The 20,102-nt window shown below is 35.4% G+C and overlaps 1 protein-coding gene across 7 annotated transcripts in view; it reads right to left on the bottom strand.

Moving 5' to 3' along the window:
- Nucleotides 1–20,102, bottom strand: part of LOC127661321 (rho GTPase-activating protein 42-like) — a 177,892-nt gene that overhangs the window by 12,431 nt on the left and 145,359 nt on the right. For 2 of the 7 annotated variants that reach the window (XM_052151944.1, XM_052151946.1), the window contains exons 8-18: nt 19,288–19,417; nt 17,740–17,840; nt 16,905–17,014; nt 13,588–13,644; nt 5,604–5,682; nt 4,288–4,327; nt 3,767–3,829; nt 3,234–3,311; nt 1,217–1,301; nt 974–1,032; nt 701–806 (exon numbers count right to left, since the gene is read on the bottom strand). In XM_052151944.1, the coding sequence (XP_052007904.1) occupies nt 701–806; nt 974–1,032; nt 1,217–1,301; nt 3,234–3,311; nt 3,767–3,829; nt 4,288–4,327; nt 5,604–5,682; nt 13,588–13,644; nt 16,905–17,014; nt 17,740–17,840; nt 19,288–19,417 (908 nt within the window). The remainder of the gene's footprint in view (nt 1–700; nt 807–973; nt 1,033–1,216; nt 1,302–3,233; nt 3,312–3,766; nt 3,830–4,287; nt 4,328–5,603; nt 5,683–13,587; nt 13,645–16,904; nt 17,015–17,739; nt 17,841–19,287; nt 19,418–20,102) is intronic. The other 5 variants (XM_052151945.1, XM_052151947.1, XM_052151949.1 and 2 more) reach the window with 3 other exon arrangements.

Here is a 20,102-nt window from a genome sequence, read left to right as displayed (position 1 = left end):
CTGTGACAATCTGCGTTGCTACAGCAATCGTGAAGCTGCGTTCAAAAGAATGAGGTGCTTTTTAATATGTTCAGAGACCAGTTTACTTAAAGAGTTTCATTCATACAAAAACGCTGTTGGTTAAACCATTAACCAATTAAGCAGCTGACAATGTTTTCTGATGCAGCCAAAGTTAGCGTAAAACAGCCCTCACAGAAGTGTAGCTCCGATCCTGGCATCCTCTGTCGATGTTGTTGCTTTTGAATGGCATGTGCCAACAACGTTAGAATAAAAAAACGGTCAATACTAGATGACATCAGTGCAGGGGTTATTTTTGTGAGTGCGAATGCAAAAGAGGCAAAGTCTCAACGGGCGTGCCGTTCCTCTTAAGACTTCTCATCTAGAAAGTTCATAAGGGAAAAGTACCAGGACTGTAGGGTGGGAAAGGGCCTTGTATTTAAAGAAACCTAATATAAAAGTGCAACCAAAAGAATGAGCAAAAGGCATTTTAAAATACTTCAGATGAGGTATAGCATGTCACACGACCCAGTTAAATAGGCTATACAATAAATAAATCAGCAAATAAATATTAAAGAAGACCTGCAAGAAAGTGAGTTGAGGGCAGGAGTTATTTGAAGAAAAAAAGTATGACGCACTCAAAAAGTACAAAATATTTAAATAAATACAATCTCTGTCAATCTAGTTCAGGACTGAGACTTACTTGAGCAGGTGTTTGGTTAATGTCTCCAGCATTTCTTTATTTTTGTCAGGTAGTTTATGCACAAGGGCATGAACTGCACACACTCTGTAGTTCTGATCATCTGATTCTATATGAAAACATCAACACACCATCAGTAATACTCACAAAAACTCAACTATAATCTTAAACTCAAAACAGACAACAGTTTTGATTTTAAACGACAACAAATCAAGTAAATGTGCTTATTAAATGACTCTGCGGCCAGATATTATTGTATAAAGACCAATAACTTACTGACGGCCAAGAGAAAGTCTGAATGGAGCTTGTATGTCATGAGTGGTTCAGAGAGACACCTGGTGGATAAACACAAGAATGGCTTCCAATTATCTCTCCTAAAATGTCTCAAACAGGAGTAAGTACACACTATTCCTTGAGCCATTGAGTGGGATGTGCTGATCTCACATACTGTTCAGATCTCCATTAGCAGTAATACGTTCAGTCTGTAACCCGGCAAACAAACAATAGGAACATACTAACCTGAGGTAATTCTTTAGGCCACTGGTGATAGTTTTGTTGTCCCAGGTTTCTGGGTCCAGATCCATGTCTGGAGCTGCTTTGGGTGCTGAAAGAGAAACCCAGACACACATACAGCACGATCTGTCAGCAAAACTGTTTATGTATGACCCGCAGAATATACTTCAATGCAAACTGTTACTTGAAATGTATTAAAATATGTCTGGTTCATATTTCACCCCCAAAACAAAAGAAAGAAATCAATTAATTTTGTATAAAAAGATTAAGCCTTATTTTAGGACAGTTAACTGTAGTAACTAACGAGAGTTATCCTGTCTGGACTCATTATTTATTTTTTTATTTATCTAAATCAGTATAATTAAATTAAATTAAATTTATATTTAGGCAGTAAAACAAATACTACCATGATGTATAATTACTTTACAATTTAGATAATACAAATAATATATTCTTCTTTTTCACATTATAGTGATGAGAAAAACAATCTTGTTTTACATTACGGTAATGAGAGTGAGAGTTTTAGGCATTATGATTATAAGAATTTGGGGCGATCGTGAGCTTAACTGTAATGAAAATAAATTGTACTGGTCTAAAAAAAAAGGTTTTATGTTGTCATAATATAAAATACAATTTCTTATTTCTGTTGTTGGATTTTAGGGTTTATTATGACCAGGGCATACTTTTAATAGGCTTTTGGAGATTCACCCATTTAAGCACACAAACTACAGCAACTAGACATAGTAATGTCTGTGATCATGCTCAGAACTTTTGTGACCTTTTAAAAAGGATATACGCAGTCTGTCTGGATGTTTCTAGAGTATAGTGTAAAGGAGAGCAGATATGTGTTTAGAGATGGGTTTATAGAATTTATAAACATACCGATTACGGAACTTTGCAGAGAACTGACAGAACAGAATTAATAGCAACCAGATGAGACAATTTCATGACATTAAGTCAAATAAATTTTATCATGTTTTTGGAGAGTCGATTGGTTTAGAGGGAAAACAGAGTTTTATAAACCTGGCCTGAAGCAGAGATTTCTGTGTACAGTTCTTCAAATGTAAAGTGAGGTGTGATTTAATTAAATGTAAATTGAGGTGTGATTTAATTAAATGTAAATTGAGGTGTGATCTAATTAAATGTAAATTGAGGTGTGATTTAAGTAAATTTAAAGTGAGGTGTGATTTAATTAAATGTAAATTGAGGTGTGATTTAAGTAAATGTAAAGTGAGGTGTGATTTTATTAAATGTAAATTGAGGTGTGATTTAATTAAATGTAAACTGAGGTGTGATTTAAGTAAATGTAAAGTGAGGTGTGATTTAAGTAAATGTAGATTGAGGTGTGATTTAAGTAAATGTGAAGTGAGGTGTGATTTAAGTAAATGTAAATTGAGGTGTGATTTAAGTAAATGTAAAGTGAGGTGTGATTTAAGTAAATTTAAAATGAGGTGTGATTTAAGTACATTTAAAATGAGGTGTGAAGTGAGGTGTGATTTATGTAAATGTAAAGTGAGGTGTGATTTAAGTAAATGTAAAGTGAGGTGTGATTTAAGTAAATGTAAAGTGAGGTGTGATTTAAGTAAATGTAAATTGAGGTGTGATTTATGTAAATGTGAAGTGAGGTGTGATTTAAGTAAATGTAAAGTGAGGTGTGATTTAATTAAATGTAAATTGAGGTGTGATTTATGTAAATGTAAAGTGAGGTGTGATTTAAGTAAATGTAAATTGAGGTGTGATTTAAGTAAATGTAAAGTGAGGTGTGATTTATGTAAATGTGAAGTGAGGTGTGATTTAAGTAAATGTAAAGTGAGGTGTGATTTAAGTAAATGTAAAGTGAGGTGTGATTTAAGTAAATTGAGGTGTGATTTAAGTAAATGTAAATTGAGGTGTGATTTAAGTAAATGTAAAATGAGGTGTGATTTAAGTAAATGTAAAGTGAGGTGTGATTTATGTAAATGTAAAGTGAGGTGTGCTTTAAGTAACTGTGAAGTGAGGTGCGATTTAAGTAAATGTGACATACAGAAGACTGTGGTCATGAGCTTCTGGACTTTAGAGTTTATTCCGCCAACTCGGTACAAACCCATAGTGCTGAGTCCTGCTGAGAGAAAATACAGTATATGTAATCAGATCACATACGGTATAAACACATGCACATATATTCTCTATATTCCCTGAAAGAGACTACGCTACATCTGTTTTAGTAGTCACAATTTATATTAGGTGGCCTTAACTACTATGTACCAACATTAAAAACATACAAGACTATTTATTTACTGTGTAACTACATGTTGTTCTGCAAAATTCCCACATTTGCTGCTACTGAGGTTGAGGTATAGGTAATGCAAGTACTTTAAAAGTAATTAAAAATCAACAACATGTGTGTACATAATAAGTATATTATATCAAATTGTTAATTACATAGTAGTTGTCAACAACTTTTTGGGCCAGTTGCCATGTAAAATTCCAGGCCGATTTCTCTTATCAGTCCAGCACTGCATGCATCCTATGTATATCTTATCCTATATAAGACAATATACCATTAGAACGACTCACCTCTCATCTCCACCAGTTGAATACACTTCCTCACAAAATTAAAGCCAGCCTCATTTAAATATGCTACAAAAGAGTGAACACAAACAACATGTTCAATAGGTAAATTTAGATTGAGACACACTCAAGGGGATCAGGCTTACTCTGGCCTTACTTAGTGTAATGCTTTTGACCTTGTGAGAGGAAACAAGAGAGCACAGACGGATAAAGGGTGTAGTGAAAGGAAAAACAACACATTATCTGAATGAGTGTGTTGAACACAGTTAATCTGATGAGGGCATGTGAGGTCAGGCATACACATTTAGCTCTCTCTGATTTTTCTTATTTTCTCTCTCTGAAAAAAGAAATGACCAGAAGTAATATACTGTAATAGAAGTAACATACTTATAAAATCAGGTCTACAATTAATACACTTGATGTAAAATATATATAGAAAATTAAATAATAATATTAGAATAAACGTATACTATAAATATTTAAAAAGATGTGAGAAATAATACTGTGACAGAAACTAAAGTACTTACTTTCCTCCTTTTTGCTTAGAATAGCAGGAAGATTGTAGATCTAAAAAAATACAAATAATATAAATACATATATATGTATATTTTTTTAATTCTGTATATATATATTATTAGTGCATACACTATGCCTTTGCATGGCAGAATTACAATAAACATATTTTAAATATTTAAAACTATGTTTATTGTAATTCTGCCGTGCAAAGGCATACTGTATGCACTAACTACACATTTTGTCAATTAAGTTATGACAGATATCGTCACTCTTATATAAACTATCCTGTTACAGATGGGTTTGGCTCAGATATGGTCAGATTCATAGACATCTAATCAGTGCATTTTCATGTTGGTTGGACAATAAAACAAAAATTATGCTTTGAAAATACAGAGTTTTGCGAGTTGTTGAGTCATGAATTGCAGGGATGTAAATAACAGTAAGATTTGTATGTTCTGAAGAAAACGTGAATGGTTTGCCCTGTTAATGTTGCCGCCATGATACCATGTCGCTGCAAAGGTGTTCGGAGTGGTTGTAAGGGCATTGCTGTATGCTTTTTAGGGTGTTCTGGGTGGTTGCAGGGCATTGCTATGTGGTTGATAAAGTAATGTGAATGGTTGCTAGGGCATTGCTATGTGGTTTCTAGGGTGTTCTTGTTGGTTGCTAGAGTGTTGCTATGTGGTTTTTTAAGGTGTTCTGGATGGTTCCTAGGGCATTGTTATGTGTGTCTAGGGTGTTATGGGTGGTTGCAAGGGTGTTGTTATGTGTTTGCTATGGCATTCTGGATGGTTGTTATGGCATTGTTATGTTGTTTCTAGGGTGTTCTGTGTGTTTGCTATGGTGTTGAAATGTGGTTGCTAAGGTGTTCTGAGTGGTTGCTAAGGTGTTATTAATAGTTGCTAGGGAATTGCTCTATGGTTTCTAGGGTGTTTTTGTGATTTCTTGGACATTGCTATGTGGTTGCCAAGGTATTCTGGGTGGTTGTTAATGCGTTGCTATGTGGTTGCTAATGTGCTCTGGATGGTTTCTTTGGCATTGGTATGTTGTTTTTAGGATGTTCTTAGTGGTTGCTAGGGTGTTGCTAAGGTATTTGAGCAGTTGCTAGGGCATTGCTATGTGGTTGCTAGTATGTTCTGGGTGGTCTGCAAGTTGGTTACTTAGTGGCCCAAGTCAAAACTAACCCTAATGTTTCTAGGATATTCTGGTATAATATAAGAATGCACTTTAGACCAATGATTCAAGTATTTTTGAAGGAATATAAAAGCAGGGATGACAGCAATGTCAAAATCTTATAAAAAAAAGGAAAGAAAGTTGGTCAAACACTCACTGGCTCTTTGCCGTCCATAGCTTCCAGCCATAGTCTCCTGTTGGACTCAGACTGTGCTTGTAGAGTGATTATGCCATGCCTGAAGAGAACGTAGCACAAACCAGAACACTTTATAGTCTGACACCCACTACAAGATCCTGCTCCTCTGCTTATTTAAAGAACTGCTATAGTCCCTGTACACTGCCACCCCCCCCCCAACAATTATAAATAAATAAAAAATAATAAAAAAAAATCCTGTATAAATGTACTTAAGAACAAAACACTGTAAAATAATATGACTTCTCAGAGAATATCGAATTTGAAAAAATCGAAACTGTGCTTCTTAAATAAATCTTGTTTTAATAAAGTTAAATATTAATTAAGAAAAAATATTTTTGCAGTGTATAGAGTTTATTTATTTTTTCTCCCCACAAATGAAGCTAAATAGAAATATACTAAAAAAACAAGATTCATTTCCATACAAGCAACACGTCTAAATAGCAGTGTTGCTTATCAGGTAAACTCATCTTGCTTTAAGAATGTTTTTAATGTTCTTCTAACTGGAAAACAAGACAAAGATGGACTTTTTGAATATTACTTTTTGCAATGTAAGGAAACTGTTAAAAAAATGTACCCTTACAAAATGTCAAACCTGTATGACCTACTTTCTTTTATGGAACACAAAAGGAAACATTTTGTACAATGTTGAAGCCCTTTTCCATACAATAAAAGAAGACAGTGACCAGTGGCATGAATGAGATTGGAGAGCTTAAGTTGAGGGGACTATTTTCACAGAATAATGTTTTTCAGTCAGAAAGTTCAGTCTGTTCCTAAAACAAAGCAAACATACACAGATGAGCCAAAACATTATGACCACGATCCTAATATGCCGTTGATCCTCCGCATGCCGCTAAAACAGCTCTGACCTGCAGAGGCATGGACTCTAAAGGTGTCCTGTGGTATCTGGCACCAAGACATTAGCAGCAGATCCTTCAAGTCCTGTAAATTGCGAGCTGGAGCCGCCATGGATCAGACTTGTTGGTCCAGCACATCCCACAGGTGCTCAATCGGATTGAGATCTGGGGAATTTGGAGGCCAAGGCAACACCTTGAACTATTCATCACGTTCCTTAAACAATTCCCGAACAATGTGTGCAGTGTGGTAGGGTGCAATATCCTGCTGAAAGAGACCATTGCCATGAAAGGGTGTACCTGGTCTGCAACAATGTTTAGGTAGGTGGCACGTGTCAAAATGACATCTACATGAATGGCCGGACCCAGGGTTTCCCAGCAGAACATTGCCCAGAGCATCACACTCCATCCACCGGCTTGTCATCTTCCTACAGTGCATCATGGTGTCATCACTTCACCAGGTAAACAGTGCACATGTACACAGCAGTGATGTAAAAAAAAAAGAGACTCATCGGACCAGGCAAACTCCTTCCTCTGCTCAAAGGTCTAGTTCCGATGCACGCTTGCCCATTGTAGGTGCTTTCGATGGTACTCAGTAGTCTGGCATAACAATTTGGCCCTTGTCAAAGTCGCTCAGGTCTTTACTCCTGCATTCAACACGTTGAGAACTGATTGTTTGCTTACCACCTAATCTACCCAGACCTTGACATGTGGCCTTGTTAGGAGATGATCAACGTTATTCACTTCAGCTGTAAATGGTCATAATGATTTGGCTCATCAATGTACAGCTTTAGAAGACTTGAAATATAGTGCACAAGTTATATGGGCTACTGAAATGGTGGTGTTTTTGTCATTTTTAGAGCTCAAAAACCCGAAAGTTAACCCGATTCATTTTAACTGTACTGTATGGAAAAGACCAGATTGAAGATATTGCTAAATTTCCTTTTGAAGAAAGTCATTCAGGTGTGGAACTATAAGAGGGTGAGTCATTTTAGTTTTCAGGAGAACTGTTTCCTCAAACTGCAAAAAAAAAAAAAAAAAAAAGGATATTTGTTTTGTTTTCAACTGACTATATATATATATATTCCAAAGCAAGCTCTGCTATAACTATTACTTTAAAGGGCTGAACTAAAATCCAAAGCATGCCACAGATGACCCTACAATCTTCCAACTCACAATTTAATATAATTTAGACACTCTACAGGCAATGTAAATCACTTTAGTATGCAATAAAATTATATTTCATTAAATAAATGTAAAATTATCAAGATGATCTGAGCACTGAGTTTCACACTGTTCACAATCACCAATGAATGAATCCATAAATATCATCCATGGATATTCACACTTGATTTGACAGCATTTGTGTTAACCCTGGCTGTAAGGTGAATGTTAGCAGGAGCTATTAGCCACTAACACACTCCACACTGCATATACAGCCATGCCTGTACAACAGCTGTCACTAATATCCGTATATGGATGAATGACCAATAAGCTCAGTTATGGGTTGCTATTATCATACAGCTTGTGAGAGCAAGCACCCTGCTGTGCAGTTTTAGAGGTGATGATCCTTCAACAGCATTTACAGGAAGTGTTTTGTTCTGTTCTTTACAGTTAGTGTTTTTTTTGCTGTCTACAGTGTAAAATAAAGTAATACGCAACAAGAGAAATTACAGTGTCATTGTTAAATGTGGCCTTTAGGGTGAGACAAAGCAGAAATCATGGTAAAACAACAGTAACACTCTCAAGTCTCAAGTAGCTCATTGCTATACAACTAAGCTCCTCACTCTTTTCCAGAAACTGAAAATTTTTAGATGTATTTTCAAGTAAACATTGGCTCTGTTCAAAAACCTAGTGAGCTGCTTTAAAGTCTAAACAGACAGCTTCAAAGGCAGCATCCTAATTGACATGGATCCTCAGAAATGATTGTTTTGGAACTAGATAGGCAGCAGTTCGCATCACATACTATAAATCGCCCTCCTCTTGTGATGTTTACGGAAGAGCCACTCCAAGATTAGATTTTGATTCCAAATGATAGCATGTTGCTAAGCTAACAACTGCACACACTAAAATGCATAATAATTAGGGCAGATGATTTAACGTGTTAATTCAGTGCAATTAATTACATAAAAATGATACGTACAATTTTATTTGTATACAATTAATCATGTCTCTGGACTATAATAAGGACTATTCCTAACATCAGAGCAATTTAAGCTTGAAGTATCACCATGCCAACCTAACATGTTCAAGGAATAAGTCTGCTGAATAAATGAATATTTTTCACTTAAGCCATCTCAGTGCACGCTTGTTTTGAGTTGATCTACGGTGCCTACGGCAGACATCCTACTGCAAAAGTGCATGTTGATACAACTTGAATGGAAATGTTTTTAATGCTACCAAAACGTCTTCAAAACTTTTTTTCACGAATCAAATTACTTGTTTATTATAGAACAAAAATGTAGAATATTTTAAGAAATTTTGTCTTCGTAGATGTAATGTAGTACATTGCTCGCAGATGCTGATCCAGAGTCAGCTGTATCACCGAGCAGTTTGGCTGCATACATTGAGTGAGTATTTCACCCTGTATATCATGCCATTGCAGGTGGAATGCTAGTTTTAGAATCCCTCTTAATTGATTTTTTTTAATGCAGCGTGTATTTACATATGAATCAATCGTGTTTCACTCAACCGAAAGTTGAATGATAAATGTTTGAACACAGAGCAGTTCGGATGCAAACTGATCCTTGAGAAGTAGTTATGGGCAGCTTTAAAACATATCGATGCAGATGCACATTGCTGATAGGCATGAATCATACACTCTCGAGCTACAATTCCCTTGATGCACACACTACAATGCCCATCATGCACACGAATAATATAACTTCTCAAAGTTTGTACACTTTTACTCCTGAATTATTACAATAAGTGGAAAGGAGAGGTGTCAAAACGCAACTCGTTACTTATTAAAAAAAATAACTAATAAGATATTATGATAAAAAATAAAACATATTGGGTTACTTTACTCTTTACTCAAAAAAGTAATCTGATTATGTAACACACGTTACTTTTATTGCATTACTCCAAACACTGTTTATAATATACACTCACCGACCACTTTATTAGGTGCACCTGTAAACCTACTTTTTCATGTGATTATTTGATCAGTCAATTGTGTGGCAGCAGTGGTTCAGAAGCTTCAGTTAATGTTCACATCAACCATCAGAATGGGGGTGGGGAAATTTGATCTCAGTGATTTGGACCATGGCATGATTGTTGGTGAAAGATGGGCTGGTTTGAGTATTTCAGTAACTGCTAATCTCCTGAGATTTTCAAATACAACAGCCGCTCACTGGATGTTTTTTGGTTTTGGCACCATTCTTGTGACTGTTGCGTATTTTCTATTTTATTCTTTTTAATTTATTTTTATATAACTTTTTCTCAATGTGTGTAAACAAATTTTGGTTATCCTCTGTTTAATCAGGGAAGGTTAACAACAGTTATGAATGGTGTTTTTTGACCATGAATGGTTTTCAAATGTATTTTTTTACTTTTTATTCTTAATTCATGAATTATAATTTGTGTGACAATTAATCCTCATTATTGTGAAAACCCTAAAATGGACAATTAATCCTCATTATTGTGAAAACCCTAAAATGGACAATTAATCCTCATTATCGTGGAAACCCCAAAATGGACAATTAATCGCCATAATTGTGGAAACCCCAAAATGGACAATTAATCGTCATAATCGTGAAATCCCTAAAATGCACAATTAAACGGCATAATCGGGAAAACCCTAAAATGGACAATTAAACGGCATAATCGGGAAAACCCTAAAATGGACAATTAAACGGCATAATCGGGAAAACCCTAAATTGGACAATTAAACGGCATAATCGAGAAAACTCCAAAATGGACAATTAAACGGCATAATCGCGAAAACCCCAAAATGGACAATTAATCGTCATAATCGCGAAAACCCCAAAATGGACAATTAATCGTCATAATCGGGAAAACCCTAAAATGGACAATGAATCGTCATAATCGCGAAAACCCGAAAATGGACAATTAATCGTCATAATCGTGAAAACCCTAAAATGGAAAATTAATCGTCATAATCGTGAAATCCCTAAAATGGACAATTAATCATCACAATCGCGAAAACCCCAAAATGGACAATTAAACGGCATAATCAGGAAAACCCCAAAATGGACCATTAAACGGCATAATCGGGAAAACCCAAAAATGGACAATTAATCGCGAAAACCCTAAAATGGACAATTAAACAGCATAATCGGGGAAAACCCTAAATTGGACAATTAATCGTCATAATCGTGAAAACACCAAAATGTACAATTAATCATCATAATCATGAAAACCCTAAAATGGACAATTAAACGGCATAATCGGGAAAACCCTAAAATGGACAATTAAACGGCATAATCGGGAAAACCCCAAAATGTACAATTAATCGTCATAATCGCAAAAACCCCAAAATGGACAATTAATTGTCATAATCGCGAAAACCCCAAAATGGACAATTAATCGTCATAATCGCAAAAACCCCAAAATGGACAATGAATCGTCATAATCGGGAAAACCCTAAAATGGACAATGAATCAACAAAATAGTAAAAACCATAAAATGACAATTAAACGTCATAATAGTGAAAACCCTAAAATGGACAATTAATCATCATAATCACGAAAATGCCAAAATGGACAATTAATCTTCATTATCGTGAAAACCCCAATTAAACAATTAAACGGCATAATCGGAAAACCCAAAATGGACAATTAATCGGCATAATCGGGGAAACCCTAAAATGGACAATTAATCGTCATAATCGCGAAAACCCCAAAATGGACAATTAATCGTCATAATCGCAAAAACCCCAAAATGGACAATGAATCGTCATAATCGGGAAAACCCTAAAATGGACAATGAATCAACAAAATAGTAAAAACCATAAAATGACAATTAAACGTCATAATAGTGAAAACCCTAAAATGGACAATTAATCATCATAATCACGAAAATGCCAAAATGGACAATTAATCTTCATTATCGTGAAAACCCCAATTAAACAATTAAACGGCATAATCGGGAAAACCCAAAAATGGACAATTAATCGGCATAATCGGGGAAACCCTAAAATGGACAATTAATCATCATAATCGTGAAATCCCTAAAACGGACAATTAATCGTCACAATCGCGAAAACCCCAAAATGGACAATTAAATGGCATAATCGGGAAAACCCCAAAATGGACAATTAAATGGCATAATCGGGAAAACCCAAAAATGGACAATTAATCGTCATAATCGCGAAAACCCTAAAATGGACAATGAATCGTCATAATCGGGGAAAACCCTAAAATGGACAATTAATCGTCATAATCGTGAAATCCCTAAAATGGACAATTAATCGTCATAATCGTGAAAACACCAAAATGGACAATTAATCAACAAAATAGTAAAAACCATAAAATGACAATTAATCATCATAATCACGAAAATGCCAAAATGGACAATTAAACGGCATAATCGGGAAAACCCTAAAATGGACAATTAAACGGCATAATCGGGAAAACCCTAAAATGGACAATTAATCATCATAATCGAGAAAACCCCAAAATGGACAATTAATCGTCATAATCACAAAAAACATAAAATAAGACAATTACACGGCATAATAGTGAAAACCCTAAAATGGACAATTAATCTTCAAAATAGTAAAAACCATAAAATGACAATTAAACATCATAATAGTGAAAACCCTAAAATGGACAATTAATCACGAAAATGCCAAAATGGACAATTAATCTTCATTATCGTGAAAACAGTAAAATGAACAATTAATCGTCATAATCGCAATTGTTTGTTTGACAATTAATAGTCAGCCAAATTTCTTAATTGTGACAGCACTTATTTATAGTTGTATAAAATACACCTATAATTATTTAATCATTATATATTGAATTATTGAGGGGCTTTCTCAGCATATGTGATTAATTGCGATTAATTCAATAAAATGTTATGTATATCTTGTAATAATGTCAATAAACACTTGTTATTGTTTTGCAGCCCTAAACAAAAAACATAGCTTACAAAAAAAAATCAGAAATATAATATTTTCAATTAGATCGAACAATTTTAATCCTGGTCTCATATAATCGTGTTTCTATGCCTATATTTTAGCTAAATTAGTTTTACATGGCTTGTAGTGTGTATTGCGGCAGCTTCTTAAAAATGAACACTTGAAGTGCTAAAACAGCTTTTATTAAATTTGACAGAAATCACAAGTAAAACATCTTATGACCACATGGTGTAAAAAAATGTGTCCTCCAGATTGTTTTACAGTAATTTCTGCCAGTGGATGATTTGTGGATGAACAGAACAATTAAATTAAATTGTATTTATTGTAATTCTTGACCAATTTAAAGCATCCCCTTTGAAGAAAATTATTATTTTCTTTCAAAAACCTATTTAAAAAAACACAGTGATTCTAAACTTACATAAAATAAAATGTATTATGACTATTTTAGCTTAGAAGGCAGCATAATGTTGTTGCCAACCTTTTGGAACAGTCTTCACATTAGAAGCGTACCTTTGATTCATTAAAATGCTGTCTGGGTAGGAAGCTTACTAGGTTTTGGGACAGAGCGAAGAGAAGAATCTGTTACCAATCAGCCTTAAATAACATGAGTTATAATTGGATAGTGTGCATATGGTTTCTCTTCCACCTTGCCATGATGCACTGTTTCTCAACCTGGTGCAGCTATTGATAATGATGATATGATGCTGTGATGTTTTTTTTCCTTGATGTCAAGTGATAGTTTGTGCTTTCCAAATCAAGAATGAAATGGTGAAGGGTAAAATCACTTAGCCAGTTAAATCAAATCAAATGGTTATCCCATCAATTATCGGTGCAGGAAGTGTGATGGGTTTTCAACATGCAATCTTTTAAAACCAATCAAGTGAGAAATGAGCTTTGATCAGAGTGGGATTTGAAATGCATTAGATCACAAGCAGTACACATGCACTTCAACTTGCTGCTGCGCTATAAGGGCGCAAGGCTGGTCACATACCGGGCTCTATAGAAAAATTGCAGTGGTCTGAAAAAAGATCCACGATAGATGGCATTTCTATATTGAAATAAACAGAGAAGGGACAGGGGAAATGGACACATTCAAGGTCAACTGTAAGGAAAAAAACGGTGCAACCTTACACTAGGTGGCAAACACTAGGGCTGTCAACTGATAAAATATTTTGGTCGACTTAAATTCATGATAAGGCAATTAAATAATTGATTTAATCACATATTTCAATATTTGACGAGAAAAGCCCCCAAATGAAAATAATTCAATTACTTATTTCATCATTATTGTAGTAATCGAGTAAAGAATGATTTATTCATTTGAAAACGTGGTTTTCGGAGACAATACGTATACATGCAAAAACAAGTTTTATTTCCGTTTCCACATTTGAGGTAGATTCAGGGCCCGTTCACACAGGACATCTGCGAAACATTTGAATTCTAACAACGCATCTCACTTTTTTTCGTGTTCGGTTCAGTTCTCTTGCACTCCATCCAGCTGTTTTTAAACACAAGAACACATCCTGATTGAACGTTTCAAATATGCGACTGCTAAATTGCAAAAACGTGAAGGTGGTACTTTAAACTTGAGTTGATCCAATTGTAGAAAAACCCTTTATTTTCGAATTTGTGTATGAGTAAGGGAGCATAATTAATTACATTATTTGTACGCATTATTTCTATATGATTAACTTAATTAGCATATTGAATTGACAGCCCTACAAAATAAATAAATAATCAGTAAGTTACATTAGCAGCTACTTACCAATACACAGGTGTTTTTGGCTGGGTGTGATACAGCATATAAGTGTGAAATTAAACAAGTTCACATGCGGTTGCAGTACACGTACGTACATATACATTTGCCACCTTATATTGTAAGACTGAGCCTTACAGACAGTTAAAGTACAATTAAACATGAAGTCAAAATGAAATCAGGCATGAGGATCATGCAGAAAACAGAAGTATGCAGAGCACTCTTAAAACAGGAAATGGAAATTCAGATTTGAGGAAACAGACACAACAGTATAACATGTATAAACAAATGTTTATTAAAGAGATGTTCTGGGTTAAGCTCTATTGACAGCATCTGAGACATGCTGTTGAATACAACAGACAATCATTTTTACTCAAAACAAGCAATTTATCGCATTCACAGTAATGAACTTACAACAGAGGTCTATGAGCAGTGTTGGGTGTATCCGATTACAAAGTAATAAGTTACCGTAATCTAATTAATTTTTGTAATCAGATTACAGTTACTGACTTTCAATTTAAGTAATTACTTTTAAAAGTACCTCAAATGTGGAAACGGAAACCCCATGGCCACCACCATTGTGTCCTTGAGCAAGACACTTAACTCCAGGTTGTTCTGGGGGGATTGACCCTGTAATAATTGCACTGTAAGTCGCTTTGGATAAAAGTGTCTGCCAAATGCATAAATGTAAATGTAAATGTAAAAGAGACTGGTGGTGTGTGGGCATCGCAGCTATTTCAGCCCACATTATATCAGATATTACACTTATTCTGCGGTATCTCGTTGATGCATTTAATAAAATGAGATCCTTGCTCAAATCTTGCAAATAAAACTGTTCCTAAAGCAGGGAAAGTTAATTCAGCTGCTCCATCATGACGAGGCCACTCCCTCATGAATATGCACATTATGTAGTAGATGGAAACAAGCAATAATTCGTATTTTCTTAAGTCGAATTTTTAGAAATGCATTTTGGATGTAAACCCAGCTTGTAAGTCATTAAATACAAATGCCTCTTTTACGTGCCGATCACTAGTGCTGTAAGCCCCAAATAGCTAAAAACTTTATATCTGACTTTACCTTTGGCAGTTTAAAAAAAAATGCTATTTTTTCATTGTCTGTGAGCTTGCTTGGCTGAATAATCTAATGATATATCTTAGATGTCCAGAACAAAATATGTCATCCAGCAGGAAATGCATGCTAAAAAAAGAATCAGAAAATATGTTTTCTACTATCGATGATAACATGTTATATATCATCACAAACTGGAGGATCTCAGCTTTCTAATGACACTTAAAGCTTCTAGTCCACTCAGAGGCCAAGATATTCAATGAAATATCGAGGGTGAGGCATGAACTGAAAATAAGACTGAATGTCTATGGACAAGCACATCTGTGTGCGTTACCTACATTTCAGATCTGTATATTGTGATGGAATGTGATAGAGAATTTTTTTCTAGTGCTTTCTGCCATTTAGTGGAATGAAATGAGACTTTCTAAAGTGAAGTGAGTGAATAGAACCAGAATTTTTACAAAGTTGTGACAAAAACAACATCAACAAAAACCTTTCAGTTTATCATAAGATTATAAACACATACAATCTTATTTATGAATAATTTACGTCTTTTTTTTTTATTTGGGTGGATTTTTTTAAAAGTTAGACCAATTATTTACAATTAGTCCATAGTACTGTAAGTGTGAATGGTGAGCTTTTACATTTTAGCATGAAAAATTGTTGGCGGCAGCCAAGATATGCACCAGAGTTTAATTACTTGTACTAAAGTAATATGTGTAATACATTTAAATTAATTAATATAAATGTTAATCTGTTAGCGTTTCTGTGAAAGCTGAAGGATGCGCGACAATGAATGAGGAGGAAATATAGACGTTTTGAATTTGAGTGGAAAACCGACAAATGTAATATATTTAAAGTAACTTCAAAGTAAAATAATTAGTAGTGTAATTACTTTTAGTTAAAGTAATCAGTAAAGTAATCTGATTACTTTAGATAAGCTATTAGTAATTTGTAGTAATATTACTTATTTTGAGTAACTTACCCAACACAGTCTATGAGGCATGATATTCCAGAGAGTTTAATGCAGAAGAGCGCAACTTTGTATTTTTGTTAAAGTGTGCATTTTTGTTTAAGCACAGTAGAGCAAAAATATGTGCTATTTGATCTGTAAAGTTGGCTAAATAGAGCTATATAGAGCTATATGTAAACTGTCCCTTTCTGGCATCCTCGTGCAAAATTGTGAAAGGTACAGGGTTTACTAGTTTTACAAGGTCATGATAGGACCTTGTCTGATAACTTTGCACAGACAAGGTTACATTAGTCACATGTTCACATGACTCAGAGTTGTGGCTATACTTTCCCAAGTGTAATGTATCAGTTTATAATGATGCAATGACTTTGCCCCATAGACTTCCTTTGTAAGTACACTACTGTAAAATCGATTGTTTGGTTTTACAAACTTTTTGAAATTGGACAGTTGTATTTAACCCTGAAAATTCCTGTAAAAACTTCTATACTGCAATTTTAATGCAGACACCCACCTTTCAACCACCTCAATATCAAAACAGAAGCGCTTATCTATGGAGTCGGTCTTCCTCCTAATACAGGTCTTCAGTTTGAACTTCTCTGAGGGATTCGCCAAAACACCAGTCTGCAAAAAGACAATGACAAGAGAAACAGAAGGGAGAACTTCCTGAACTCACTGTAGAATTAATTGCACCCGCTGATAGCACCATTTACTGTATACACATGCTGAGCTTTGTGAATAAGGCCCAATCTATAACAAGCCTAGTTTACATAGAAAAGAGGCATTTGAGTTTGGAGGAGTTTGTGCTAAAAAGATTCACAGTAGGTGCTTTGACACTAAATTGAACACCATCTTTCCATTTAGAGGTCACGTTTGAACAGGACCCATTGTCGAAACTGCTTAAAAAGAAAATGGCTGCATGGTCGAGGTTAGGATGCTCTTACTAAGAAGTCTGTTGTCAAAGAGTTTGAGACAATTACGCAATTACTTCACACTGTTGAGTTACAGTTGTCGAAAATCTTGAGTTCGTAGCAACTGTTTAAGGGTTCTTCTTCAAATTACATCACAGAGTATTAATGGCATTTGGGTGCTGATGTGTAAATGATAACAATATGGATGAAAGACAGAAAGCTGTTGCATGTGTGAGAAACAGATGTGGTACATTTACCAGAAAAGGGAATCCACAATTTAACTCCATTTTGAGAGGTTTCATGTTTGAAAGTGGCTAGTGACTTCATTGACATAGTCATGGCACAGCACTATTTCATCACAAGTAGCACCTGGTTTAACTGGGCGGTTAGTTTACATGATTTAAACAAAAGACCACATCCACATGAGCATCTTTGTACCTGTTTAACGGCAGGCTTCGCCTCTGTATTACACATGCTGAAGGTGTTGCTCCCCTTCTCATACCTACAATAATGGCGCGTCCATGCACAGCCCAGGGGTCCTGCAACACACAAATTCAACATGCAAATGTAACAAACGTGCTTTGAGGTACTCCTGTTGTGCATTTTCAATGGCCCAATCTCCAAACTTTTACATCACGGTCCAAAATCAGTGCCTGCCATACATAATAAGCAACATAAGTGGCTGCATAGGACCCTGCGACCACCAGGGGGCCCCCTAACAGAGACAAATAATCATTTGCACTTTCCACACCACCCGGCTATATGCATGCCAATAGTCTGAAAAAAATATGATATAATCATTAAAGAAAAGGCATGAAGACATACGTATGTGAATTTGACTTCAGTATTTCTAAAAGCTGGCGTGGCAAGATTAGTATGGCAGTTTTTTGTTTTTTTGTGTGTGTGTGCGGGCGACATGTTTTGAGACAATTTCACCATTTCCCCATTTCCATCCCATGAAATTGAAGACAGAAAGTGGTTGTGCGCCATCGGAGATTCATTTATTTGAAAGACCAATGAACACAAATGGTGTTAATAAAGTCTGTAAGGGGCCTGTGACATAACTGAAAGTAAAAACAATGTCCTTTCCTAGCCAGTGGCACATGATTGGCGGCTTTCTTTAGCGGATCGCATCTCACAGGCTGGTGGAGAGCGAGGGTCATAATGGCGACATGGTAATCTATTCCCTGGACCTGAAGAGACGGGTCTCTCTAGAGTCACGCTCAGCATATAAAGGCAGGAGAGACGTGGCACCATTATGTTACAAATCAGGTGCGTTTTGTCCCGCTGCCAGCGATGAATTTATGTTCCATCACAATACTTATACTACAGCCACTGAATGTGTTTTATAATGTACTATAATACACTGATTCACGTTTTCGTGATGGGTGCGGTTTCAATGAGAGACAAACATTAGCTTGTATATGATGCTGTGCGTGACACAATGACCTCTGCTGTTTGTCACAAATATTTCAAAAAGTAAAAACCCCATTGTAATAGGGATAAAATCATATTTTGAATACAGCAAAAATACACTAAAATGGCCAGTAAGAAATATTTAGCCATTATATTATAGCCAGTAATTTTCTCAATTCACACACCATTGGCAGAAGTGCCAAGAAGTTCATTTTGAACCCTTTTTACATGCAAAAACTCTTCACTGAAATAACAGTTGTCCACCAGAGGGCAATGTTATTACACTATAGACCAGACTCTTCACTGTTGCTTCTGGGATCATGTTATCATCATCAACTGTTTACTAGTGGACAGCAATTTTATTTAGGCATTTCCTCCGCAATTTGAAGAAGAAGAAACAAGGAAAAGAAAAACAGACTAAGATCACAGTGAGCTTACTTAGGAAAGATGAACATTAAAATACTTGAAAACAAAATTGCATTAGCCTTATTAATATCATGCTTTGAAAAAGTGTCTGGGATTGAAGGCCACAGGCTATCTGTTGGTGAAGATTTTCTGTGAAACACTCACGTTTCTCCTGGACGTTAAGATAGCCCTCCATGGTCCACTGGCCCGGGGGCTTCTGGTCTTGGTCTGCAGAGCGAACTCTCTTCATCAGCTTTTCAACTTCCTGTTTGGTGCTCAAAAAGTTGTTCCTTGTCTTCGCCCCACAAATAAACAAACAGATATGCAAACAAATCATACTATTTCTGAAATGTGTCTGAAATGTGACTTACAAGCTCTGTTCCAAAATCTAGGGAGCTGCCTCGCTCTCCAGTGTGATGAGGAAAACAGTTTAAACCAGCTTAAGGTGGTTTGCTGGTCTTATATGGTTTAAGCTAGCTAAGCTAAGCAAACCACCTTAGACCAATTTCCCCACACAAAGTGCAAAAGAGATCCCAACAGTTAATTCCAATTGAGTTTGGTGTTAGCATGTTGCTAAGCTAATAAAGCAATACCCTATAAAGCACAACAAATACACCAAACACACAAATGAGGTGAAATAGTACATTTGTTTTTATTAGATTGAGCTATTTTTCTTGGGACTTTGCAGTACTGAATAAAATCCAAAATATATTTATAATCAACATCTTTTTTTTTACACTCCATGCATCAACGGCCACCATCTTGAATGAGCTTGTCGTAATGCACACCGAGATTGAATTATCTGAAAAGTAAACATGCTGCCTTAGATTTTTGCCAAAATGAGTTATCATAGAAAGTAGCATAATTGCTGTATAATGCCTACTTCATGCCTATGATATCTAAAAATGCTGTCTAGCTAGGCAGATCACTAGGTTTGGTAAAAGCACTAGAATCTGTAAAGAAAACCCTAAAATGTGCTG

This window comes from Xyrauchen texanus, chromosome 21 (assembly GCF_025860055.1).
Source record: "Xyrauchen texanus isolate HMW12.3.18 chromosome 21, RBS_HiC_50CHRs, whole genome shotgun sequence".
NCBI classification, from domain to species: domain Eukaryota; kingdom Metazoa; phylum Chordata; class Actinopteri; order Cypriniformes; family Catostomidae; genus Xyrauchen; species Xyrauchen texanus.
This window is presented reverse-complemented; position numbering and strand designations above follow the sequence as displayed.